Raw genomic sequence first — 26,188 nt, 5'->3', positions numbered from 1 at the left:
GGGGAAGAGAGGAGGCCCCGCCCCCTGTCCTTTGACCCGCGCCACTTCCGGTTGGAGACGTGGCTCCGGCCGCCATCTTGGCGAGCGGCGAAGCGGCGAAGCGGCGGCGGCGGCGGCCTTGGGGCCTGTCAGGGAGCTGAGGGCGAGCGGCCCGCCGGCCCGGAGCGGCCCCTCCTCCTCTCCCTGCCCACCCCCGCCCCGCCGACCCCCAGGTCACCCCCGAGGTCACCCCCGCCCCGCCGGCCCCGCAGGTGACCGGGGACGTGACCCCCACCCACCGCCACCAGCCGCCTCACCATGGTAAGGCCTCAGCCCGCCCCCGCCCCCTCTTCCATCCTTCTACATTAATAATAGAAATAAACCCATCATTCCCCTTATTCCTATTGCCGCCGTCGATGCCCCCCTCTACTTCTTCTTCTGCCCGTCTCCTCCCCCCTCCTAGACCCTGAGCCCGTTGTGGGCAGAGTGGGTCCCCCCTTTGCCCCTCAGCTGGACTTTCCCAACGCCTAGTCCAGTGTTCTGCACACAGTAAGCGCTCAATAAATAGGAGTGAGTGAATGATGCCCCTTTACTTGTTTTAATGCCCGTCTCCTCCCCCCTTCTAGACCCTGAGCCCGTTGTGGGCAGGGTGGGTCCCCCCTTTGCCCCTCAGTTGGACTTTCCCAGCGCTTAGTCCAGTGCTCTGCACACAGTAAGCGCTCAATAAATACGATTGAGTGCATGAATGGATGATGCCCCCCCCCCCCTTTTACTACTTCTGATGCCCGCCTCCTTCTCCCTCCTAGACCCTGAGCCCGTTGTGGGCAGGGTGGGTCTCTCTTTGCCCCTGAATTGAACTTTCCCAGCGCTTAGTACAGTGCTCTGCACACAGCGCTCAATAAATAGGAGTGAATGAATGATGCCCCTTTACTTGTTTTAATGCCCGTCTCCTCCCCCCTTCTAGCCCCTGAGCCCGTTGTGGGCAGGGTGGGTCTTTCTTTGCCCCTCAGTTGGACTTTCCCAGCGCTTAGTACAGTGCTCGGCACACAGTAAGTGCTCAATAAATAGGAGTGAGTGAATGATACCCCTTTACTTGTTTTAATGCCAGTCTCCTCCCCCCTTCTAGGCCGTGAGCCCGTTGTGGGCAGGGTGGGTCTCTCTTTGCCCCTCAGTTGAACTTTCCCAGCGCTTAGTACAGTGCTCTGCACACTGTAAGCGCTCAATAAATACGATTGAGTGAATGAATGAAGCCCCTTTACTTGTTTTGATGCCTGTTTCCTCCCCCCTTCTAGACTTTGAGCCCATTGTGGGCAGGGTTGGTTTCTTTGCCCCTGAATTGTTCTTTCCCAGCGCTTAATACAGTGCTGTGCACACAGTAAGCGTTCAGTAAATACGATTGAATGAGTGAATGGATGGATGATGCTCCTTTACTTGTTTTAATGCCCGTGTCCTCCCCACTCCTAGACCCTGAGCCTGTTGTGGGCAGGGTTGGTCTCTCTTTGACCCTCGATTGTACTTTCCCAGCGGTTAGTACAGTGCTGTGCACAAAGCAAGCGCTCAATAAGTACGATTGAATGAATGAATGAATGGAGGTCCTCAGGCCCCCCTTTCCTCCCCCCGGCTTGGGCAGGTGGCGAGGTGCCCCCTCCCACCCTGGGCAGGAGTGGTGTCCCTGGGGTTGAGAACCGATTGCTCCAGGAAACCTCACTCCCTTCCATAAGAAGTGTCCTGCACCCTCTGGGGAAACTGAGGCACGGGGCGTTTGGGAGCCGGAGGTGGGCGGGGATGACCATCTGGAAATTGCAGACCCCCCCCTGGGCCCAGGTGTCCGGGCTGGACACCCCCCCCACCTGCCCTTTCCTGAATAATAACAATTGTGTTATTTATTAAGCGCTTACTATGTGTCAAGCACTATTCTAAGCCCTGGGGTAGATACAAGGTTATTAGGTTGTCCCACATGGGGCTCACAGTCTTTATCCCCATTTTACAGATAAGATAACGGAGGCACAGAGAAGTTGTGTCTTGCCCAAAGTCACACGGCTGACAAGTGGCGGAGCCGGGATTTGAACCCATGACCTCTGACTTCCAAGCCTGGGCTCTTTCCACTAAGCCACGCTGCTTCTCAACGAAGCGCTGGGGGGTTTCTAAGCAAATGGGGTGGGACACAGTGTGTGTCCCATGTGGGGTTCACAGACTCAGTCCCTGTTTTACAGCCGAGGTAACGGCGGCACAGAGAAGTGATGTGATTTCCCCAAGGTCGCCCAGCAGGCAAGTGGCAGAATGGGGATTAGAACCCATGACCCCCAGGTCCATGCTCTATCCACTACACCTTGTTGGTTCTCTACAGTAGTTCCCACTGGCTTGAGCCTCACAAAGCCTAAATCTTTATCATTTCTGATTTTCTTAACCGAGGCTTTGCTACCACCCAGTAAATAAGTGGAGTCCCTTTCTCCACCCCAAATTTCTTTGTGGCATTGCCACCCCTTTGTGGCATCCATGCCATGTTTGTAATCACCCAAGAGTAGTGCTCCGAAAGTTGAACCCCAGATTCCTAACTGCCGTCTTCTTGTTTCCTTGTAAATTTGGGGATGCAGTCATGAAGCAGATAGTTCCCTGTAGGAGTGTTAATTTTACTTTTTAACCACAGTTTAATAACCGCTTTGGGGAGAGATCGGGGCAGTTCTCTGGGCAAAGTAGCCATTCAGATCATGGTGGTGGGTAATGATAAACTCCGTTTGGAGCGTCTGTCTTTTGTCATTTCAAATACTCGGCTCCTTAGTGTTCTGTGTAGTTTGTCGGCTACCTCATCGATAGATTTAAGGGATATATTTTTCCCCTACACACCTGGGAAGGGGCAGCATTTTCATTCAATCCATTCAATCTTATTTATTCAGTACTTACTGGATGCACAGCACTGTACTAAGCACATAGTTTAGTGCTTGTCAAAAAAAAAAAAGTGACGCTTTACTGACAACCATGTAGGTGAAGGGAGGTCTGGCAAGTTTTGAAGAGCTGACAGATTACTTCAGCATCGGTTCTCACAGCACTCTGTCGACTTTCTAAAACTTCTTCAAGAGTTTGGATTTTCAGATTCCAAGGAAAAATGGTGAAAGAATGTTGGGATTTCAACCTCCCCCTACCCTCCAGTTAAATATTTTAGTCCTAGTTTTAGTCATCAGATATTCCGAAGTCACAGTGCCTTTGCATCTTCTAATGGCCTAGTGTTATCTTGTAGCACTTATATGTATATCTCCTTATACTTTCTTACTTCCTATCTGTAGTTTATTTTAATGTCTGAATTATGTGGATGATTATAAAACATTGTAAAACAAGATGTCCCACTGTTTTGTGTTGCTGAAAGTGGAAAATAGCAAATCAGCACTGTTTGGAGATGGGAGAATAATATTTTCTTTTTTTTTTTTTTTTGTTAAGCACTTACTATGTGCCAGGCACTGTACTAAGCGCCAGGGTGGATACAAGCAAATCAGGTCGGACACAGTCCCTGTCCCATGTGGGGCTCACAGTCTCAAACCCCATTTTACTGATGAGGTATTTGAGAGACAGAGAAGGGAAGTGACTTGCCCAAGGTCACACAGCAGATAAATGGTGGATCTGGGATTAGATTCCATCACCTTCTGACCCCCAGGCCCAGGCTCTATCCAAAACACCATGCTGCTTCTACGAACAGGAACAGCATGGCCTAGCGAAAAAAACACAGTCCTGGGAGTCAGAGGACTTGAGTTTTAATCCTGCTTCCCTTGCTGTGACACAATGACTTCTCTGTGCCTCAGTCACCTTATCTGTACAATGGGAATTCAGTACCTTTCCCCTCTCCCACTCAGACTGTGAGCCCCGGGCAGAACCAGGACTGTGTCCAACCTGATTACCTTATGGCTATCCCAGCGTTTAGCACAGTGCTTGGCATATGGTAAGCACTTAAATATAATAATAATAATTGTGGTATTTGTTAAGCCCTTACTATGTGCCTAACACTGTCCTGAGTGCTGGGGTAAATATAAGATAATCAGGTTGGGCACAGTCCCCTTCCCCATTTTGCAGATGAGGTAACTGAGGCACAGAGAAGAGAAGTTACTGCCCAAGGTCACCCAGCAGATATGTGGCAGAGCCAGGATTAGAACCCATGCCCTCTGACTCCCATGATTATTATTGATCTGACCCATAGTCCATTTAGCCCAGTGCTCTGGCTCCCTTCAGGAGCCCCAAAGGATGCAGTGAGTCGTGATGTGAGGGGATTTGGCTTGGACCTCGCATCTGCAGTGTTCTCTGTGTGTAAAAAGGAATAAACATTAATATTTAGCCTGTAGCTGAATTTCTTGAAAACGTTTTTTACTAGACTTCCAGAAGTAGACTCGGACCAAATAAACGCACTCTGAGATTTCACTTAATGGAGATAAGGCAAAACGTAAAAAGGGCTCCAGAGGTTTAATGGGGAAATTAACGGGCTCTGAAGTTGCTGTAGGTTTTCCACCCCTGAGGCCTCCCTGGAAGCCCAAGAAATGAGATATTTTCATTGTCTCTCCTCCTCTTCCAGTTCCCTAGTCCTCTGCCAGTTAATAAACGAGAATGAATGCATGGTCAAGGAATCAGCTCCTCATTCGCATCTTCGGGTTACCTGAGAGTGCCTGAGCAGTGTTCAGACCCCACCTTCCCCCTCCAAAGAGCCTCTGCTCAGCAGAAAGGAAATCCCTCAGGATCGATGCGCTCTTCCTTAGTGGCTTGAATGGGTTTAGTGCAAATGCCTAGTTTAGTGCAAAAACAATGTAAATTTGGATCTTGGGGATGAGGGGAAAGGTTTTGTTTGCAAATAATAACTGTGTGTTGTCACTTTCTGCAAGCAACTTGACCTAAGGGATAGAACAAGGGCCTGGGAGTCAGAAGGTCATGGTTTCAAATTCTGTGACTCTGCTGTGTGGCCTTGGGAAAGTCACTTCACTTCTCTGTGCCTGTTACCTCATCTGTAAAATGGGGATTAAGACTGTTAGCCCCATGTGGGACAGAGACTGTGTCCAATCCGATTTGCTTGTGTCCACCCATGTGTTTAGTACAATGCCTGGCACATATTAAGCGCTTAACAAATACCACTGTTATTATTATTTTAGCTTCTCAGTGCTGAGCAGCAGAGCCATATCCCGCCCCTTCGGGGGACATAGGAGTGTCCGGTGTATGTTTTGCTTCTTTCCCTCTCCCGCCTTGTCCAGCAGATATTGCAACTGGATGCCTCTCTGCCATTTTGAACATGTGCTGAAAATGTTTTCTTGCTTTCCCTGTGCTTTGCCACCTGCTCTGACACCCAACAGGAAGTGTGTTGCAAGAGTCCCGCTTGACTTTGCCTTTCTTTGGACTTGAAGTGTCTGCCTGGGGAGATAATCCCCTCCTCAAGACATACTGGGCTTGGCCTGTTTACCCACAGCCAGGAGCCCAGAGCAAGTGGAGAGGTCTTAAACCACCCCCCCCCCCCCCATTGCGGTTGTTTGTTCTTATCGGGTTGAGATTCTGGGTGAGTTCAGGAATTCATTATTATAACTTGCTCCTGCCGTCTTTCGGGTTCACTGGAGCGTGGGAGAGAAAACAGCCCCTTCATGTGGGAGGTTCTGCTGGTCTTCCCAGCCTGTTTGCGTTGGAAGGGGACTGGGACCAGGAGCCACCATCTTTTAATTCACTGGGCCTTCATGCTCCTGAAACTTGGGGCACACCTGGAAACTTCCCACAGCAGACCATTGCCACTGGCCAGAACTACTGGGGAACACCAGGGAAAATAGGAAACAGTAATACTCATATTTGAGTGCTTACTGTGTGTAGAGCACTGTAGTAAGCACTTGAGAAAGTACAATATGAAATAGGTGGTAGGCACGTTCCCTGCCCACCGGGAGCTTTCAGTTTAGGGAAACGGAGCAACTGATAATCAGAACAAGTTTGAATCAGGTAGTGGAAAAATAGGGTGGCTAGTGAAACCAGGAGTGAGCCCATCCCAGGAAAGACAAACTGATTTTGTTCCGTAATCTCAGCCGGCCCAGCGGGACTTTGGCGCAGGTGAGACTGGAAAGCTGCTTTACTACGGGATGTGGGACCAGCCTTAAGATGTCTAAAATTCCTGGCACTTTATTTGTGAAGATTGAAGGGAAAATGACCTGTTCATACTGGGAAAGCTGAACTTCCAGTGTGGTCACTCAGCGGAAGCAACCTGGGAAGATTGGGGAGGAAGGGGTAATAGGTTTCCCTAGAAAATTGTGTATATTTATTCACTGTCTCTGGCTAGATGTTGAGCCCTCTGATCAGGACCAGGGTTGGATCGGGGAAATGTCTTTGAGGAGTCTTCCTGGGAATTGCTCCACTCCAGTGTTTTGTTCATTTTCTATAAGCGGTTGTGAACACGGAACAGCTGAATTCAGGTTCTTCCTTCAGGCGACGTGTTGTCAGTTCTGGATTGGGGAGGTGTTCCGTTCGATCCTAACTGGAGTTGGCCTGAGCCGTAACTTGGGGGGAAGTTACTCTGTCCACCAATGGAAATAGGGATTTTTGCTAGCCGGCAAGGTTAGAGTAGACTTTTGCCTATGTAAAGGACTGTCTGAGGAAGCGATTAGTCTGCTACCTCGTCACTGACAACAGAAAAAGAGGAAGTCAATCAGGATTTTAGCGGGAGAGAGCTAGGTGAGCTTTAAAAGCAGGGGACCGAGAAATTTCACTTTTTCCAAAGAACATAAGAAAAAGAGTGACCCAGTTGTCTGAGGTGTAGAGAATCCAGACTGAAGGCAGAGGGTTGGCCACAGTAATTCTGGGTCCTTTGGTCACTGTTTGTTTTGTCCATGACCCAAGAGGTGTTGTGGATCCGAAAACGATTTCAAAATATGGACCCTTAATGGGTTGGAGTTGTGATGAGTTCATACAATGATAATTGAACTGTATTGGCTTTGGGGCCTGGTGAATTTTGCTAAGTTGATTTTTTTTTTTTATGGTATTTAAGCACTTACTATGTGTCAAGTGCTGGGGTAGACCCAAAATCATCAGATGGTCCACAGTCCCTGTCCCACATGCGACTCACAGTCTTAATCCCCATTTTACAGATCAGTAACCGAGGCAGAGCGGAGTTAAGTGACTTACCCAAGGTCTCACAGCAGGCAAGTGGTGGAGCCGGGATGAGGAGGACCCAGGTTGATTGTGAGGACCGGGGCAGAGCAGGCTATTTGGTTAGTCATCCATGTTCTTTGCTAGAAGACTTCAAAGACGTGCTCTAGTTGCTTCGGAGTGATGTTACATCCTAGAAGGAATACGTGGGTAGACGTGGGAGCAGATTGTCCTGTGTCAAACCACCCGTCTGGATCAGGATGACTGTGGAAAGGGGCTTATATACGCGTACACTTATTCTTCCACGTCTCTTGGGTTAAGATGTTTTCTGACTCTATGGCTGGGGTTCATTAAGCTGGAGCAATGACACAGCATTAGTCTCTGCTCCCAGAATTCTTCAAGCCCAAGCCAATGGCCGGTGTGGGAAGAACCGCCCTACCTGCTAAGCTTCCCACGTACGGCACCATCCCCCATTCCTCGTTGGCACTTGTGCCAGCAGCCAGTCCAAATCCCACTTCCTCTTGGTTGGGCTTCGCTCCCTTAGACGGTACTTGCAAACAATGCCCCCGACCCAGCAAACAATGCCCCCGTGCGAAGAAATCCTCGTCTACCGCAGAGACCAACTGCGGATATGCTCTTTCTTGCCCTGCCAGCAGCGCCGAGACTCACTTCCTTAGCGGCCCAGAGGAGGAAATTCCCTTTGAGTGGGGGGACCCATCATATCCCCAACCTTTCACCGTGTCTGCCCCGCCTCCGCCTCAGTCATGGTGGTGGCTACGTCTCAGTGGCCGGGCTCGGGGAGACCCACCCCTGCGGTCAGAGGCCGAGGGGTGGAGCTCCCGAGCGAATAGTGCAGTCGGAAGGGTCCCCAGTTCAGGCTGGGGACAACGAGCCCATGCCGTTTTCTCTCGGCAAGCTAAGGCTTGCCACCAGAGACATTTGAAAAGGTTGCTGGTCCCTATTCCACCGATCAGTAGTATTTCTTGAGCGCTTACTGTGTGCAGAGCACTGTGCTAAGGACTTGGGAGAGTACAATACAGGAGAGTTGGCAGACACATCCTCTGCCCGTAATGAGCATGCAGTCGAGATGCATGATGACACACACACACACACATACCCCCCACACCCTTGCCCCCAACAGGGTAGCCTGGAGGCTACAAGATGGTGATTAGTTCACCATCTCTGTCCAAGCCCATGTGGTGGTAAGTCAGGTGTGAAGTAGGAGCAGGTCTCGGGGACTACCAGTCCAATTTACAGGGTCAGTTGCTTTTTTACCAAGCTGACATTCGACACCACTCTCTGTATCGAGGGAAGGGCCGGGGCCATACAGTAGGACCAGAATCTGTAATTTTATTTATTTGTATTGTCTGTTTATTTGTATTAACTTCTGTCTCCCCCTCCCCCCCCCCCCCCCCCCCCCCCCCCGCCAGACTATGAGCTTGTTGTGAGGAAGGATAGACACTGTTTATTATTGTGTTGTACTTTCCCAAGTGCTTAGTATAGTGCACTGCACGCAGTAAGTACTGAATAAATACAACTGAATGAATTCTGCGGACAGAGGAGCGAGGACCTGAGTTTCATTCCCCTGGCCTGCTTCCTCAAACCTTCAGGTGTCTGACCTACAGAGCCTCTATGTACTAGACGGAGCTGTGAAGTAGCAAGTGAACGTTTCCCTGGAGGGGCTTTGCCCTAGAGAGGCTGTCCTCAGGGCTGTGAAAGCGAATCAGTGGGTGAAAACCCAAATCCCGGTTCTTCAGAGGCCAATTATTTGGGATGGGAGCAGATGAGGCTGGTCCCTCTTGTGTATAAATTGTCAGCCTCCTCCTGCTTTGATTAGAAGGATGAGCCTTCTCTCCACAACAGCCCGCTGCCTATTTTTAGAGAGAAAAAAGAGAGTGATTCCACCTTCTCCAGTAATCAGCATCAGACTTGGGGTGGACCGAGGGAGCATCGTTTGACTTCTGATGCCGAGGTGGAGTTGAGGAGAGGTGGATATTCCGGTGACTCCGTTGTGACCACTGAAACACCTCTGTATTCCTTCTGCTTGGGAACGGCAGGGTGGCAGCCCCACAGCTCTCATTTCTTGGACACCAGCAAATGGCATTTGAGGTCTTCTCTCCAGGAGGGTGCTACCTTTAGTGAAGCCAGGCCCTAGAAACCTTCTTTTCAAAGACGTCGGGTCTTCAGATCACGTTTGGCAGGGAGCCTGGGTGGCTAGTTGGGGTGGGCTTTACTAACTCCAGGGAGACGGGTTTGGTCAAGAGGGAACAGAAAGTGGTGGGTTAGTACCTCTGAGAATCGGGCAGAGGATGGCCCAGCTTTGATGTACTAGTAGGAGTTAGAGTATTGATTAAGCACTTACTGCGTACAGAGCAGTGAACTAAAGACTGGGAGAGAGTTCCCATGTGGAATTAGATCCCGTCCCCATCCCTCAAGAGGCTCACGGTCTGAGAGGCTTTGTCCTGCCTGGATTTCAGGTCCTTGGAAGCTGAATTCAATTTTTCATAGAAGAGAAAGAGAAATTTGGGCCCTGGCAGACCCTCTTCCCTTCTGATTCCAAAAATCCTGGCCAGGAGAAGGGGAGGGCGGCCCAGCTCAGACTCGGAGGGGTGATAGCTGAGTCTCCAGAAATGTCTTTTTCCATCCCCTCCACCAGGAGAGTTGAAGCGGATTGCCAGAAAACTCTGTCTGTTTTTCTTCGGAGTGGTCGTTAGGTTTGAAAAACACATTGATCAGTCGGTCAGCCACACTCTCTCCTCCCTGTGGCTTGTGTTGCCTCTGGGTTGCCCGCTCTGTAGCCTGGACCCAAGCTTGCCATCCAGCTGGGCTCTGGGGCTCCCGGGGGCTGCCTTGTTGCGTTTTCCAGCACCTGTCTGGCGGCTCACCCAGGCAGTGGTTCTGATAGCAGTCCCCCATTTTCTCCCCCTGACTCTGTGACCCTTAGGGCAGGGTTGGGGGATGGGCCGCCAGGAGGGAGTCTTGGCTGTGGAATTAGACCCCGTCCCACCGTGCCCGTGTCCCCGGCAGGTGCTCCTGGCGGCTGCGGTCTGCACAAAGGCCGGCAAGGCCATCGTCTCGCGGCAGTTTGTGGAGATGACCCGGACCCGGATCGAGGGGCTGCTGGCTGCTTTTCCGAAGCTGATGAACACTGGAAAGCAGCACACGTTCGTGGAGACGGAGAGCGTGCGATACGTATACCAGCCCATGGAGAAACTGTACATGGTCCTGATCACCACCAAGAACAGTAACATCCTGGAAGACCTGGAGACCCTCCGGCTCTTCTCCAGAGTGGTAAGCCCCCGCCCACCCCCAAGGGGGTGAATTAAGGGGTCTCCTGCTCTCTGAGGGGGTGGTGGAAGAGAGTGGGGCCGGGTAAACCAGCCGATATACCAGATCCGCTTCGTGATTTATTTATTTTTTAAGCGGTATGGTATTTTTTAAGCACTTATTGCGTGCCTGGCACTGTACTAAGCGCTGGGGTAGGTAAAAGCTAATAAGGTTGGACACAGTCCCTCTCCCTCATGGAGCTCACAGTGTTAATCACCATGTTACAGATGAGGTAACTGAAGTACAGAGAAGTGAAGTGTGACTTACCCAGAGTCACACAGCAGACAAGTGGTCGATCTGGGATTAGGCACCAGGTTCTCCTGACTCCCTGGCCCGGGCTCTACCCACCAAGCCACACTGCTTCTCATCCTTGACATCTGACTGCGATTTGTAGGGTGGTGCTCCAAGGCTGTAATTTCTTCCTGGGCTGGACGGGATTTTGTCTGTGAAGTCATCTGTGGAGCAAAAACCCAGCTGTAATAACGTCAGCCGATTAAGTGCCAGAGCTTGGGGTTTCGGAGTTTTTTTGTGGTTTTTTTTTTTTAATCTTGGTCTCGGCTCTCGCTGCCTGCACAATCCATACAGCCAGGGGTTCCAGGAAAATTTCTCTGGCTGTCCCTTAAATGATCTTACCTGGCAATTGTATTAGCAGTCATCAGAACCCGCTCAGCCCTGTGAGGGCCTCGACCACTCGTATCACCCCGACTATTTCTTAACGTCGGCCCTGGGCCTGCAGTCTTCCAAGAGCAAGTGATAACTTGCCAGGCGGTTGGACCAGTAGTGAGCCAGAGCAATCCTGATGGAAAGCAGAGGGAGCCGACCGGGACCGGTCCCTGCCCCTTACTGTGTGCCCCTGCTGTTCGGACCCAGATCCCGGAGTACTGCCGGGCCCTGGAGGAGAATGAGATCTCCGAACACTGCTTCGACCTGATCTTTGCCTTTGACGAGATCGTGGCCCTGGGCTACCGGGAAAACGTCAACCTGGCGCAGATCCGCACATTCACCGAGATGGACAGTCACGAGGAGAAGGTGTTCCGGGCAGTCCGAGAGGTGAGTTAGGCGGGAGGGCCATCCTGTCAGGCGGGGGGACTGGGGCCAGCCCCGTCGGTGTTGCCCCTGGGCGTTTCCGGGGACGATCTGGCATCGGTTTCTGTCTCCCGCAGACTCAAGAACGAGAGGCCAAGGCCGAGATGCGGCGCAAGGCCAAGGAGTTGCAGCAGGCCCGGAGAGATGCCGAGAGACAGGGCAAGAAAGCCCCAGGCTTTGGGGGATTCGGAAGCTCGGCCGTCTCCGGCGGGAGCACAGCAGCCCTCATCACGGAGACCATCATCGAGACGGAAAAGCCCAAGGTGGCTCCTGCACCATCCAGGTAAGAGCCCTCTGAGAGCCCAGCAGGCCGAGAGAGACCGAAGCAGAGGCTGCCGAGGGGGCCTGGCTTCTAGCTCAAAGCAGTGACAAGGTAGGTGAGGGACAGAATAAAAGCCATGCCCCAGCCGGGCAGAGGGGCCAGAGGAGAGTCCGGAGAGCCAGTCAGGCCTGGTGGAGAACGAGCTGGAGGCAGTCGGGACGATGAGGTGGTGGCGCCTTTATAAAGCCACCGTGGGGTAGTCACTTCTGGACAGTAGAGCTCGGGCACAGGAGGCATCTTCTCCGAAAGAGGTGGTTCCTCTATCGATTAGAGGGATGGGCCTGCCCCGATCTCCCCCCAAAGGTGGCTGCTGCTCCTGTGGCCCACCAGAGAAATCTCAGGGTCCACGTAGGGGCCGGCTGGATTCGTGGAATGCTCCCCACCTGTGTCTTTTCCTTTTGTTGGGGGGTTGGTCTCCCATCCTGGAGCCCTTGCCCAAGTGTCAGGCACCCCTGGAGGGTTTGAGTGGAGGAAGCGTGCTGAGATCCCCCGAGTGGGTGCTGCTGGGATGGCAGAGCTGCAACCAAGTTCCACCCAGATGTTGCTGCTGCTTTTCTCTCTCTCTCTCTCTATCTCACTCTCTCTCACTCTGTCTCTCCCGATCCCTCATTTTCTTCCCCTCAGGCCTTCAGGCCCCAGTAAGGCCCTGAAGCTCGGCGCCAAAGGGAAAGAAGTGGACAACTTTGTGGACAAGCTGAAATCTGAAGGCGAAACCGTCATGTCGTCAGCAGTAGGCAAGCGGGTGTCCGAAGCAGCCAGAGTTTTAGCTCCTCCTATTAACACGGAGAGGTGGGTATTGGGTATGTAAATCTGAAACACATAAGTGGTAAGCGTTGACTCATGGCAGCTGTCATTCAGCATCATTAATACTAAATTGGGTGACTACTATTGGCCCAGTAGAAAAAGCCTGGCTTGGGGAATCAGGGCTCTCGTCCCAGTTCCACCTGCTGGGGCGGTGCCAAAGTTTCTAACCGAAGGACCACCCAGGGCCTTCTGGGGAGATGGACAGGCCCTGTAGGAATCCCGAGAAACAGCCGACTGATGTGCTACGGCCGAGACTGCGCCTGCTTCCTGGCGCGTCGGCTCTAGGCCGCAATCAGCTTGGCCGCCACTGGCCTTAGCAGAATCATTTGGCAGTGGTCTCAGCAATCAGTGGTATTTACTGAGTCCTTACTGTGTGCAGAGCACCATACTAAGTGCTCACTCGCTAAGCTTTACTCACACCGTACCCTCATGCCCCCCAGGAGCACAGTTGGCTGCAGGGCCGGGAGAGCATGAGTGGAATCATTCCATCCAGCCAGCGCTCTCTCATTAGTTCCTGCGCCGTGAAAGTCTCAGGGCTGACTCCATCTTGTTGGCTGGGGGAAGAAATCTTAAAATGTCTCCCCCTGAATTCCAGAGTAGCACATGGAGTCATTCCCCCCCCCCCCCCGACACCTCCATCCCATCAGCCCTTTCACATCTGGGAGAGCCAAAGTGACTTCAGAACCTTAATTTTCCTGGCAGGCGGGTTGCCTGTCTGGTGGGGGCCGACTCTCGATGGGTCGAGGGCTGACCGAGGGGCCCGGTGGATCTGGCGGCCCTGGGGTGGAGGGGCTTACGGCCTCCTGCTGTTCTCGGCTGACTGGCGGAAAACCTCTACTCCATCCAGAGTTCAAAATTACCCAGAGCTCAGATTCCAGGCATTCGGTTTACTTGTGAAGTTTTGCACTGAAGGGAAAATACTTTGATCGGTCTGCTCCCAAAGCTGGCTGGACAAACTATGACATACAGATAGAGTCCACACGTTCACGGCTCAGATTTCTCGTGTTCCAGCCCAGAGCCTCTCACCATTTGAGGTCAAGTGAAAGAGGAGACTCGGGGACATTCTTTTGGTGCGCGGGAGGCAAGCCGGGGTCCAATCCTTGAGGTTCTGCTCTGGAGGAAGGAGAGCAAGGACAGAGCCAGGTGGGGCACTGGACTCGCCCATCTGGTGACCAGCTGAAGGAGATTAATAATAATAACTCTGGTATTTGCTAATCACTTACTATGTGCCAAACACTGTAACTAAACCCTGAGGTAGATGCAAGATAATCAGATCCCACATTCATTCATTCATTCAATAGTATTTATTGAGCGCTTGCTATGTGCTGAGCACTGTACTAAGCACTTGGAATGGACAGTTTGGCAACAGAGACAATCCCTCCCCAGTGATGGGCACATGGGGCTCACAGCCTAAATAAATAGGAGGGAGAACAGGTATTGACTGAGCCCCCATTTTGCAGATGAGGGAACTGAGGCACAGAGAATTTAAATGACTTGGCCAAGATCACCCATCAGATAAGTGGCAGAACCAGAATTAGAACCCAGTTCCTCTGACTCCCAGGCCCAGTCCCCTTCCACTAGGCCACATTGCTTTTCAAGAAGTTTCCCTCTTGCCTTAGAAGCCCATTCTGGGTGAGGCTTTCCAGGCCCACGGTTGTCGAGGTACAGCGGGGCGCTCCTTGGTTGGGGCAACGACCAGGTGTCATTGAGCATCTGGGGGAACGGAGAGGAGGGGAAAACTGACCCAGCCTTCGGGTCTGGAGAGCTTGGGACCGAATCAGGCATCCTCTCCTTAGCCAAGACCACCTGCTCGGCACCACTCAGATCTCCTTCCCATCGGCATCAGTCAGCTGCCCTCAAACTTGAACGCCTCATCTTTTATCCCCTGACTCAGTCCTGCCTCTTCCGCTGCAGTACACTCTGCCCTCTCCTCCTTCAAATTGCAATTCAGGGCCCCCTCCTCCAGGTAGCCTTCCCCGATGAACTCCACCCACGGTCCAACCTGTCAGCCCAATCCACTCCCTCCTCCTGCTGCCGGCTCGTGTTTACAGGTCCGGTGGCAAGTTAACACGCCACCGGTGACCTGCAGGACGCCAACCTTGTTCATGGAAGTTGGATAGCGGGGGTTGGGGCAAGGACGGAAGTCCAGCATAAAGGCATAAAGGCGTGGGTGCAGTTGGTTAAGGGAAGTTAAGGTAGAATTTTTCCCGGAAGTATCACCATTCCACATCGGCCTTCTTTCCCCCCCCGGCATTCTATGACACCTCTTACTGGAGTTAAAAATAATAATAATTGTAGTATTTGGTAAGCGCTTACTATGTGTGAGAAGCAGTGTGATTTGGATTCAGAAGGACCTGGGTTCTAATCCCAGCTCTGCCCCTTGTCTGCTGCCTGACTTTGGGCTAAGTACTTCAACTGTTACCTCAACTGCAAGATGGGGATTAAGACCGCGAGCCCCGTGTGGGGCAGGGACTGTGTCTAACCTGCTTAGCTTGTATTTTAGAACAGGGCTTGGCACGCAGTAAGTGCTTAACACCATTTTAAGCGCTTCCCTGAGATATTCTCGAGAACAGACGGGCAGTTTTGGACATGGGTGGTGGCCTATTGACCTTGACTCCCAGAAGCTTAAGCCCCCCAAGATCAGGGACCATCGCTAGTGGTGACCAAGACCGCAAGCTCGTTTTGGGGAAGGAATGTATGTGTTCTACTGTCCTCTCCCGAGCGCCCAGGACAGTTCTCTGCACACAGTAAGTGCTCAGTAAATACGATTGACTGACTGGCCTGACGGACGGTCGGGGAGGGGAGCGCTCGGGAGTGACGGTGCTCTCCTCTGCAGCGTGCACATGAAGATCGAGGAGAAGATCACGCTGACCTGTGGACGGGACGGGGGGCTGCAGACCATGGAGCTGCACGGCATGATCATGCTGAGGATCTCCGACGAGAAGTTCGGCCGCATCCGCCTGCACGTCGAGAACGAAGACAAGAAGGGAGTGCAACTCCAGGTGAGAGGGTGGGCCGGCTGGAGAGAGGTCTCCGGTTCAGGGCATCACAGAAGATTGCATTTCCCAAATCCCCCTCCACGGCAATCCACCGAACCGGCAAAACCGCTGCAGGCAGAAAAGCGGGATCAGTCAGTTGGTGGTATTGACTGAGCACTTTTGCCCTGAGCAGAGCACTGCACTGTGGCTTGGGAGAGTACAGTAGAGTTGGTCGATCCCATCCCTGCCCTCCAGAAGCTTACCATCTAGCGGGGCACACAGATCTCAGGATCACTTGTGTGTGTTTATTATTATAGAATAAACAAAGAACAGAGAAGCAGCGTGGCTCAGTGGCAAGAACACAGGCTGGGGAGTCAGAGATCATGGGTTCAAATCCTGGCTCTGCTGCTTGTCTGCTGTGTGACTTTGGGCAAGTCACTTAACCTCTCTGGGTCTCAGCTACTTCATCTGTAAAATGGGCATTAAGACTGTGAGCCCCATGTGGGACAACCTGATCACCTTGTATCCTCCCCAGCACTTAGAACAGTGCTTTGCACATAGTAAGCGCTTAACAAATGCCATCATTATTATTATTATAGTGTACTCTCCCAAGCGCTTAGTACAGTGTTCTGCACACAGAGAAACAGTGTGGCTTAATGGGTAGAGCCCGGACCCGGGAGTCAGAAAGACGTGCGTTCTAATCCTGGTTCCACCACTTGTCTGCTTTGTGACCTTGGGCAAGTCACTTAACTTCTCTGGACTTCAGTTGCTTCATCTGTAAAATGATTAAGAGTGTGAGCCCTGTGTAGGACAGGGTCTGCGTCCAACGTGATTAACTCGTATCAACCCCAGCGCTTAGAACAGTGCTTGGCACATACTAAGCGCTTAACAGGTACCATAATCATCATTATTACAGTAAGCACTCAGTAAATACCATTGAATGAATCAATCGCCCTTTCCCATTAGGACCCCATATTTAGGGCATTAATAGGGTGGAGAGAGGCATGTCCAGCCAGCTGTTGGTCATTCCAGTTACCCCTGGTCGTTGTCCCACAGAGCCTAGGGCCTGTTGCACTGTGATTTTACTGTGATTAAAGCCCGATCCTGCTTATTGTGTGAGCACCACCTCTACAAGAAAGAGGGTATTGTCCCCAGCTGTGGCTTCTCAGCCCAGGGGAATGTAAATTGTCCCCAGCCATCTGTCCCTCCCCTACCGCCAGTCAAGATGCCCACTCAGCAGCCCCAGCTGCCCACCAGAGCATCTATCTGAGCTCTCCTGTAGCATGGCAGGGAGTTTCTCTCATCGGGGCCCACGAACCTTGCCGGTGCCTCTGCGGTGCCGGTGTTGCCCTGTCCCTCCCTTCCTCCTCCAATCGTCGGGCCATGCCCCCCTGACCCAAATTGCCAGGCTAAGCCAGACCCTCCTCCCATTTGGTGGTTTGGGCCTGCCGCGAGACGGCGCTCAGAAAAATCCACCTTGGAAAGGTCTGCGGCCCTGTGGCCATCGGTCTTTCCCTTCTTTGTACATTTTTTTTCCACCCACGCTACGTCGCCCGTCTGGAGGTCGGCCAGTCCTGTTTCTGGGAGGGGCCGGAAGAGGAGGGGCAGCAACAGAAGAAGTTGCGGAGCCGGGAAGCTTCTGTCCCAGTTGGGAGGGGATTCAAGTCCGGGATTTTCTCTCACTCCTTTGTGGGACGTGGCCCGTGGAAGTCCAGGGCCCAAAGGGGATGTTCCTCCTGCCACCCCTCCTCCTTGCCCTGCTGCGGTGGTCTGGATCTTAGGGTCTCCCTCTCTCTCTCTCCCCCCATTCCCTGCTGTTTCAGACCCACCCGAATGTCGACAAGAAACTTTTCACCGCTGATTCTCTAATTGGCCTGAAGAACCCCGAGAAGTCGTTCCCGGTGAATAGTGACGTCGGGGTGCTGAAGTGGCGGCTACAGACCACGGAGGAGTCTTTCATTCCCCTGACCAGTGAGTGCGGCTGCCAGCTAGAGACCCCAACTCGGGTGGGAGGAGAGCTGGAGTAGGACCCCAGAGTCCAAGCTCCAGGCCCCCTGATCCACCTCCTTAAACCCGACAGTGTGATCTAGAAAATGGGCGGGCCTTAGAATGAGCTTTTAGGCAGGATGGAGTAGCCACGGCTGCCCTGTGAAACTGGAAAGGGATCAAAAGGGAAGCCCAAATGTTGTCCACCCGTGTCCCCGTGACCTTTTCCCCTTTCTCCTTCCATTTCTCCCTCCTTCCCTCCATCTGTCTCCCCCCTCGCCACACCTCCAGCATTCTACCCCAAATTTAAAATGAAGCATTTCTAGCAGTATCATCCGCCGGAAAGTGGCTGACGTTGGACAGGGCCTGTGAGGGCTGACTGATCCAGTCAGTTATGATTGCCATCCCAAGATCCCCCAGTCCTGACGCGCCAGTGTGCCCTGCTTGTGTGCCCCCAGTTAACTGCTGGCCGTCGGAGAGTGGAAACGGTTGTGACGTCAACATAGAGTATGAGCTGCAGGAGGAGAGCCTGGAGCTGAACGACGTGGTCATCACCATCCCACTCCCGTACGTGCCACCCCGCCCCTTCCCTCCCCCAGTCCTCATCCCTGCCTCCCTGCCCAAAGTAGTCCTCCGTAGTAGGATCCGGGGTTGACTTCAGAGACACGGCTCTGGGCCCACCCCCCGGAGAGCCGGCCTCGAGGGGGCGAGTCAAGAGGCTCGCCATTGCCATGGCATTCTTCCAGCCGACGGGGTTGGACTCTGCTGCTGTTGGGAAGGGGGAGCCCCCGTTGACCCCTCTCCACCATCCCACCCCCCAACAACCTGGGTCCTCTTCCTCCTTTTTGCCTTTGGTCTTCCAAGCACCAGGGATGAGCAGTGCTGCAGGGGGAGGACCCGTCACCCGCCAGCCTCTCTCACCAGCCAGGGTTTCGGTGGGCTTAGATGGGGCCATGTCTCCAGGGGTTCCTTGCCAAGGAGATATCTCCAAGACCCTCCAACCACGCTCTGCGGGGCGCGGAGGGGCAGGGGCCGCCTGTCCGGGACCATACGTTGTTTCCCAGCCCCAGCAAACACTAGTCTCCGCCAGATGGCGTGGATACCGAGGGACCCTGCGGTGGCGGATCAGGGGGTGGAGGGAGGTGTCTCCCTGACAGCTGTCACCACTGGAAACCTTCCCAGCCGCTCGGCGTGAGTCCTTCTGACTTCACCCCTCCACCTTTGAGAAGTTCAGCTCTCCGCTGCCCGAATGGAGCTTCCCACTGCCCACGGCCGTGTACTCGGGGCCTCCGTTTCCCACCCTGCTCTGCCCCCTGAGCCTCAGCCCCAGCCTCCCTCTGACGTGTCCCCATCATCCGTGTTCTGCTCGGCCTGTTTACTGCCTCCTAGGGAACAATAGGTGGCTGCCTTGAGCCAGTGCGGACTGGGGCCGGAGTGATGGGTGTGGGTTTTTGTTTGTCAAGATTTACTTTACTGGACTATTTTTAGGATGCCCTGGGTTTTTTTTTTTTCAGTCTCCCGGTCTGCCCTGCAATTGTGGTTCTAGTGGTTTTCTGTGTCTTAAATCAGTTTTGCAATTGTCTCCGCCAGAGACCCTCACGCCCTCCCCTTTACTCCTCTCCTAGAGCGGCTGGGGTCCCGGTCGGTCCTCAGGGGGTCCTTGGGTTTGGGGCTGTCGGCGAGGGAGGTGGCTTGTCGAGAGTGTCGTATGTTGCCCTTGAGGGTGATGGTTGAGTTTGCCCCATCTCCCCCACATTTGCTGCCCCTAATAAGCACTGGGTCCCTCAGAGGGAGGCAGAGGGTCAATTTAGAGGCCAGAGGAGCAGATGCACCCAGGAACGGGGATAGGCAGAGGAGGCCCAGCTAGCTGTTGTCGATTTGCTTGAAAATTAAGGGCAACTAAATAGCTTCTCATGGTCCCCTCCCCAGTCCCCAGGGTAGTGGGGCGCGGCGATCTTGGTGACCAGTAGCCAAGAGGAGCCCTCGTCCCAGAGTGGACATTCCTGGCTCTCCGGCCACGTTCACCTGCGCGAAACTCAAAGGGGCCAGCTCGGCCAGGGCGGGAGGCGGGTGAGTTGATACCAGGGATCTGTTGGCTGGCGCAGATCGGGCGTGGGCGCCCCTGTGATCGGCGAGATCGACGGCGAGTACCGCCACGACAGCCGGCGAAATACTCTGGAGTGGTGCCTGCCGGTGATAGATGCCAAAAACAAGAGCGGCAGCCTGGAGTTCAGCATCGCCGGTCAGCCCAACGATTTCTTCCCGGTGCAAGTCACCTTCGTCTCCAAAAAGAACTATTGCAACATACAGGTATCCGACTCGTGGTCCGAGGGGCAGTTGGGAGCCTGGGGATGGGCCCGGACCGGGGTTCAGGTCGGAAGGAGGCGAGGCCGGCTTCCCACCCCGCAGCTTCCAGCACTCTGGTTGACCTTGACCAGATCCTTCCCCCTCTCTGGACTTGTCTTCCCCTGCAGGATGGGGGGACCATCAGACCCCATTTTTGCCACCACCCCCGAGGTTGAGGGTGAGCTTGATGCCAGGGGCCGGAGCTCTGTGTTTTTCAGTGGTCAACAGGCTGACTCTGATGCCTCGGTCGGTCCTTCCTTGCAAGACCCTGGGAACCAGCTAGGGCAGGAGGTCAAAGAGACGGGCTGTACTTCTAGGACAGAGCCTAAACTTCCCGACTTCCTGCCTGGGCAGCTGGGCCACAGGGACTAGGTCACGCAGTGGTGTCTCGCTCTTACTTCCCTTCCATTAGCCGTCTGTCTTGGCAGCCTTCCGCTCTCCGCTCCCCCCTCCCAAACTGGAATCCATCTCATGAGAGAAGTGGTTGGGAAGTTCCAGTTTCCTGTGCTGGTCATTCCCTAGGAGTAGTCCCCTTGGCGGGACTCCTTGTTATCACTGACCAACTCCATCTCTGGCAAGCGTGCTGCCAGCCTGCTTGCCAACCAGGAGTAGTTCCCACTCGACTCACTACCCGGCCTGGGTCGTAGGGGCTACAAAACCTGGGGATGGTCCCAGACCCGGGAACAGCTCTGCTGGGTCTCAGGCCCCAAACAGCTGGAAGTATCCCAGGACACTTCGGGCAAGAAAGGTCAATGGTCCAGAGTGACGCATTCTGGACAACCAGACAGGAGAAAGCAGAGGGGGAATAAGGAGGCTGGCTGGAAGGCTGCCCACCAGCTGGGATGGGCTCCCCCTGCCATGCGAGCTCCTCCCAACCAGATCATCGCGCTGCCTCCCCCATTCCCACCCAGCCGGCTGGAGGTTGGGTGGAACATTCATCGACCTCTGCCTTTTCACCCGGACGTGAGGGAGGCTGGGCAGCAAGGGAAGTGGAGGAGATGGGTGTGGAATGAGGACGGGGACCGCAGCAGCAGGGCTTACTTATCCTTCTGGATTCCTCCACGGCTCGGAGACACCATCCTGAGATGCCAGGCGGTGGGAGAGAAGTGGATCCCGTGAGGGCAGGACCCTGACCTCATGGGCCGTCCCCCGACCCCTGAAACGAATTGGAGTGATGCCCTTGCCCTCACCCGTCCTCGTCCTTGTCTCCTCAGGTTACCAAAGTGACCCAGGTGGAGGGGAACAGCCCGGTGAGGTTTTCCACAGAGACCACTTTCCTCGTGGAGAAGTACGAAATCCTGTAAGGCTGGAAGAGGGGACCCAGGTGGAGATTTTGCAATGAATGAAAGAGAAGCCCATCAGGACCGAAGATTTCTCCCAAATCTCCAGGCCACCCAAGACCTTTTTTTTCTGACGATGCTGTATGCTCAAGGACCCCACCCTTCACCCCTGTGGTCCAGGGTCCCGACGCCTCATTCTTTGGCAAAGAATTGACAAACGGTGAAGGGAAGGGCAGCTCCCTTCTTTGGCAGATCCTCTCAGTGGCAGAGAGGCCCCCGGTTTCCCTCCCGCCCCCGCCCCGACTTCACCCCAGCCACCATCGCACCTCCTTGTTCCCTCCTGATTTTAAAACAGTTTGCTCCGCTGAAGGTGGCTTCGGTTTCGGTTGGGTTTCCCCTTGCCTCTCCGGTCTTCAGCTTCGCCAACTTGGACGGGCGACAGGAGCCCCTCCGGCATAGGCATTTAGTTTGGCACTCCCGGACCCACCCCGAGAAGCAGATCACACCGGGGATCTGGCCTTGATTTTAAAGGAATATGAATGGGGTGTGGGAGCTAGGGCTCTTTTTTTTAAGAGGGGAGGGTGTCTGGGATCCCCATCTCCTCCCCCTTTCCCCACCCCATCCTTGCCCACCCCCCCTTGTCCCTCAGTCTGTCCCCTAGAGTGGCTCCTTGGCCCAGAATGACGGGCACTTGGGGACCAGCTCCAGGTGCAACAGGATAACGATTGTGTGACGGTTGGGGCCAGTCCACCAGCATAATCATGTCCACCTACCCTCCTGCACCTGCCCTCAACTAAAATCCGATCAATCCAGGTTCCTAATTACTCCTTCCTGTCGGCCCTGGATATCCCGCACCCTTCCCAGCGGCTTCCTGCCGGGCAGGGAAGGTGGCCCCGGGTAGGTGGGCCCTTGACCCATGTACCAAGAAGGAGGCCGCCTAGTCACCTCTGAGATCCAGGGCCCAACCAGGCCAGGGAAGAGTTTTAGAGTTGGCCCCAAAGGGACAGGTACCAGGGACCCTGTCTGGTCTGGGTTAAGACCTGAGCTGCCTCATCTCTCCAGTCCCCCACACTCTCCCCCAGTCCCCAGCCCTGATTGCCCATCACACCACCACACCTGAGAGGAGACCCCAGCTGGCCCAATGTCTACTCTGTGACCTTTGAACTTTTCCAGGGCTGGCAGTGGGCATCCTCTTCTCAGCTGGCATCATCCCAGGTGGCAGCTGAAGGGAAAAGTGATTCCCGTGGCTGCTGTCAACAAGGAAACAGCCCTTTCTGTACACCAAGGGCAATGGGAGCGGCTGCCAAGAAAGTGACTGGCTTTTTCCTTTTTTCACAGAGACCTTGTGGCATCATTCCCTCAGGCCTGGTTCCCCCAGGAGGGCCTGTATGGGAGGAGAGTGGGGACAGACCCCTCGTCATGTAGTTATATAGGCAAGAAAACCTATTAATCCAGTTTTGTTCGAGAAATGCTTGTCCATACGATTTTTTAATGGAGTCAGGTTTAGTTCCAAACATCAACAGGAGCCCTTTTTTTTTTCCTGAAATTACTTCTGGGGTAATATTTAAAATGAGAGAAGTTTTGTAACCCTGTAAATTAATTACATAGGGAATATGACATTCCAGTGTACACACAGAATACGAATTCTTTAATCAAATAAAAGAGTATTGTAAAATTGAGCCACCGGAGAGTTTGCCACGTCGACTGCCTGGTACTCTCATCTTTCCCCACGGCCTGGGGGAACCTGATGAAGGTGAGCAAAGAGCCACGGCTGTGGGACTTTGATTTGAACTCTGGGCAGAAGGTGGAGTGGATTGGCTGCTCTGAGTCTCACTCGGGCTGGGGGTCCCGGAGGCTGAGTGGAAGGCTTTGTCGGTCCGTGAGTCGGCGGGGAAAAAGCAGCCTCCGGTCCCGTGGGAGCGGCTCCAATCTGAGGGAAAGCTGGGACCAGGTGGATCCCAGCTGCTCCTGGTTTTCATTTTTTCATTCTCTTGTATTTGAGTGCTTATGGTGTGCAGAGCACTGTACTAAGTGCTTGGGAAAGTAGAACTACTATAAACAGGGACATTCCCTGCCCACAGTGAGGTCACAGTTTGGGAAGGGGCCAAGGGGAGATAGCGGTACAAAGAAATAAAAAGATATGTACATAAATGCTGTGGGACTGGGGGGAAGAGCAAGAGGAGCAGCAAGTGAGGGTGACACAGAAGGGAGTGGGAGATGAGAAAAAGTGGGACTTAGTCTGGGAAGGCCTCTTGGAGGAGATATGCCTTCAGTAAGGCTTTGAATTCGGGGAGAGTGAGTGTCGGGTGTGAGGAGGAAGGGCACTCCAGGCCAATGGGAGGACTTGGGCCAGGGGTCGGTGGCAGGATGGGCGAGATGGGGGCACAGTGAGAAGGTTAGCACCAGAAATGTGTGGGCTGAGTTGGAGAGAAGGGAGGTGAGGTAGGAAGGTACCAGGTGATGGACTGCTTTAAAGCTAATGGTGAGGAGTTTCTGTTTAATACACAGATGGGTGGGTAACCACTGGAGTCTTTTGAGGACTGGAGTGGGGAGAGACGGGAGGTTGGGTGGTCGTCAGTTAGGAGGCTGATGCAGTAATTCAGGCCGGGTAGGACGAATGATTGTATTAACGTGATAGCAGTTTGGATGGAGAGGAAAGGGAGGATTTTAGCAATGCCGTGAAGGTGAGAATGTCGGGATTTAGTGAAGGATTGACTCTTGACAGGAGTCATGGCTAACACCAAGGTTACAGGCTCGTTAGACACGAAGGATGGTGGTGCCGTCTATAATGAGGGGAAAGACAGGTTTTGGGTGGGAAAAAGAGCTCTGTTTTGGACACGTTAGGTTTTAGGGGACGTTAGAACATCCAAGTGGGAATGTCTTGAAGGCAGGAGGAGATGCGAGACTGGAGAGACAGAGATCAGGGCTGGGGATGTAGATTTGGGTGTCATCCTCAGAGAGGTGGTAGTTGAAGCCATGGGAGCGAATGAGTTCTCCAAGGGAGTGGGTGTAGGTGGGGAATAGAAGAGGACCCAGGACAGAACCGTTATGGACCCCCACAGGTTAGGGAATGGGAGGCAGAGGAGAAGCCCGTGAAGGAGACTGAGAATGAACGGTCAGAGAGATACGAAGAGAAGCAGGAGAGGACAGGATCAGTGAAGCCAAAGTTGGATAACGTTTGCTAGGAGAAGGGAGCTAAGAGGTCGAGGGGGATTAGGCTGGAGTAGAGGCTGTTGGATTTGGCAAGATCATCGGCGACCTTTGAGAGGGCAGTTTCTGTGCAGTGAAAGGGGCAGAAGCCAGATTGGAGGTGGTCAAGGAGAGTATTGGAGGAGAGGAATTTGAGACAGCAGGTGTAGACAACTCGCTCAAGGAGTTTGGAGAGGAATGGTAAAACAGAGATGGGGCGATAACTGGAGGGAGCCGTGGGGGTAAGGGAGGGTTTTTTTTTAGGATGGGGGAAGCATGGGCATGTTTGAAAGCAGTGGACTTCCCATCACTGTAGTTAGCAGCGCCCATCCTCCATCTCGCAAGACCATAACCTTGGCAACATCCTCCTTGACTCATCCCTTGTTCCACCCACGTATTCAGTCTCACCAAATCCTGTCTGCTCTACCCTCACACCACTAAAATCTGTCGTTTCCATCCGATCGACTACCACCTTGATATCCTATCCCGCTTTCTCCTTATCCACTCATCCTAGCCCACCTTGACTACTATCAGCCTCCTTTCTGAACTCCCTGCCTCCTGTCTCTCCCGGCTTTAGTTCGTAGTTCACTCTGCTGCTCAGAGAAGCAGCGTGGCGCAGTGGAAAGAGCACGGGCTTTGGAGTCAGGGCTCATGAGTTCGAATCCCAGCTCTGCCACTTGTCAGCTGTGTGACTGTGGGCAAGTCACTTAACTTATCTGTGCCTCAGTTCCCTCATCTGTAAAATGAGGAATAAGACTGTGAGCCCCATGTGGGACAGACAACCTGATTCCCCTGTGTTTACCCCAGCGCTTAGAACAGTGCTCTGCACATAGTAAGCGCTTAACAAATACCAACATTATTATTATTAATTCAGTGTTTCCCCTCCTCAAAAGCCCATCCACCTCTGTATCAAACAGAAACTCCTTACCGTTGGCTTTGAAGCACTTAATCAGCTTGTCCCCTCCTCTCTTACCTCCCTGATTTCCTACTACGACCTAGCACCCTCACTTCACTCTTCTAGCTACTCACACTCTGACCCCTCACCGACACCCTTCTCTGGCCTGGAACTCCCTCTTCATAACCGAAAGATATCCCCATCTTCAAAGCCTCATAAAAATCCCATCTCTAAGAGGTCTTTCCTGACTAAATCCTCATTTCCCCTTCCCCCTCTCCTTTCTGAGTCACTCTTGTACTTGGATTGGATTTGTACGCTTTATTCACCTCATCCTCAGCCCCAGAGCACATATGTTAATATCCATTATTTGTATTTGTGTCTATCCTCCCCCAGACTGTAAATTCTTTGTGGGCAGGGAACAGGTATACCAATTGTTATCCTCTCCCAATTGCTTAGTACAGTACTCCGCACGCAGTAAATGCTCAATAAATAAGATTGATTAATTGATTGAAGCGGCAGGGCCAGCTTTAGAAGCCAGATCCTTTGACTCCGGAGCTCTTTCCACTAGTCCACGTTGCTTCTCTCTCTCTGGCTTTGGATAGAGCTGGCACAGCCTCGTCTGTCTGCGAGTCTTTCTCGGATGGGTCCGGTTTCCCCTCTGGGAGTGTGGCTCTGTTCCTTCAGAGAGGGATGGCTCTGAACCCTGTGGGCCCTTCTGCCCAGCTGCCCAAGTGGCCACTGAATAAGTTTTGACCAGTCCCTCTATGAAAACGGGATGGGGTTTAGACTTGTGCTGGGGTGATGCATCTGGCCCTGAGCGGCTTTGTGGGGGGCCGACCGTGATCCCCCTTGCCTCCGGAGGCCCGGGAGTAGAAAAGCATCACCCCAGGGTCCCGCACCAGGCCCTGAGGGG

General features: G+C 53.3%; 1 protein-coding gene across 1 annotated transcript; it reads left to right on the top strand.

The window, feature by feature from the left end:
• Positions 1-215: 215 nt before the first annotated feature.
• ARCN1 (archain 1) lies at positions 216-22,870 on the top strand. The gene is made up of 10 exons (XM_029075438.2): positions 216-300; positions 10,090-10,353; positions 11,260-11,439; positions 11,553-11,758; positions 12,422-12,586; positions 15,438-15,603; positions 17,403-17,550; positions 18,024-18,132; positions 19,671-19,875; positions 21,126-22,870. The coding sequence occupies exons 1-10, from the start codon at positions 298-300 to the stop codon at positions 21,213-21,215; spliced, it is 1,536 nt and encodes a 511-aa protein (XP_028931271.1). The 5' UTR covers positions 216-297; the 3' UTR covers positions 21,216-22,870.
• The last annotated feature ends 3,318 nt before the right edge of the window (positions 22,871-26,188 follow it).

Source organism: Ornithorhynchus anatinus, chromosome 11, assembly GCF_004115215.2.
Source record: "Ornithorhynchus anatinus isolate Pmale09 chromosome 11, mOrnAna1.pri.v4, whole genome shotgun sequence".
In the NCBI taxonomy this organism is placed as follows: Eukaryota; Metazoa; Chordata; class Mammalia; order Monotremata; family Ornithorhynchidae; genus Ornithorhynchus; species Ornithorhynchus anatinus.
Note: the sequence above shows the minus strand (reverse complement) of the source record. Positions and strands in the feature narration are given on the sequence as shown.

Bases quoted from the DNA above. Each gene is read 5' to 3' on its own strand.
- ARCN1 (XM_029075438.2), top strand. The intron at 10,354-11,259 runs GTAAGCCCCCGC...GTTCGGACCCAG, and splicing joins TCCGGCTCTTCTCCAGAGTG to ATCCCGGAGTACTGCCGGGC. The intron at 19,876-21,125 runs GTATCCGACTCG...TTGTCTCCTCAG, and splicing joins AGAACTATTGCAACATACAG to GTTACCAAAGTGACCCAGGT.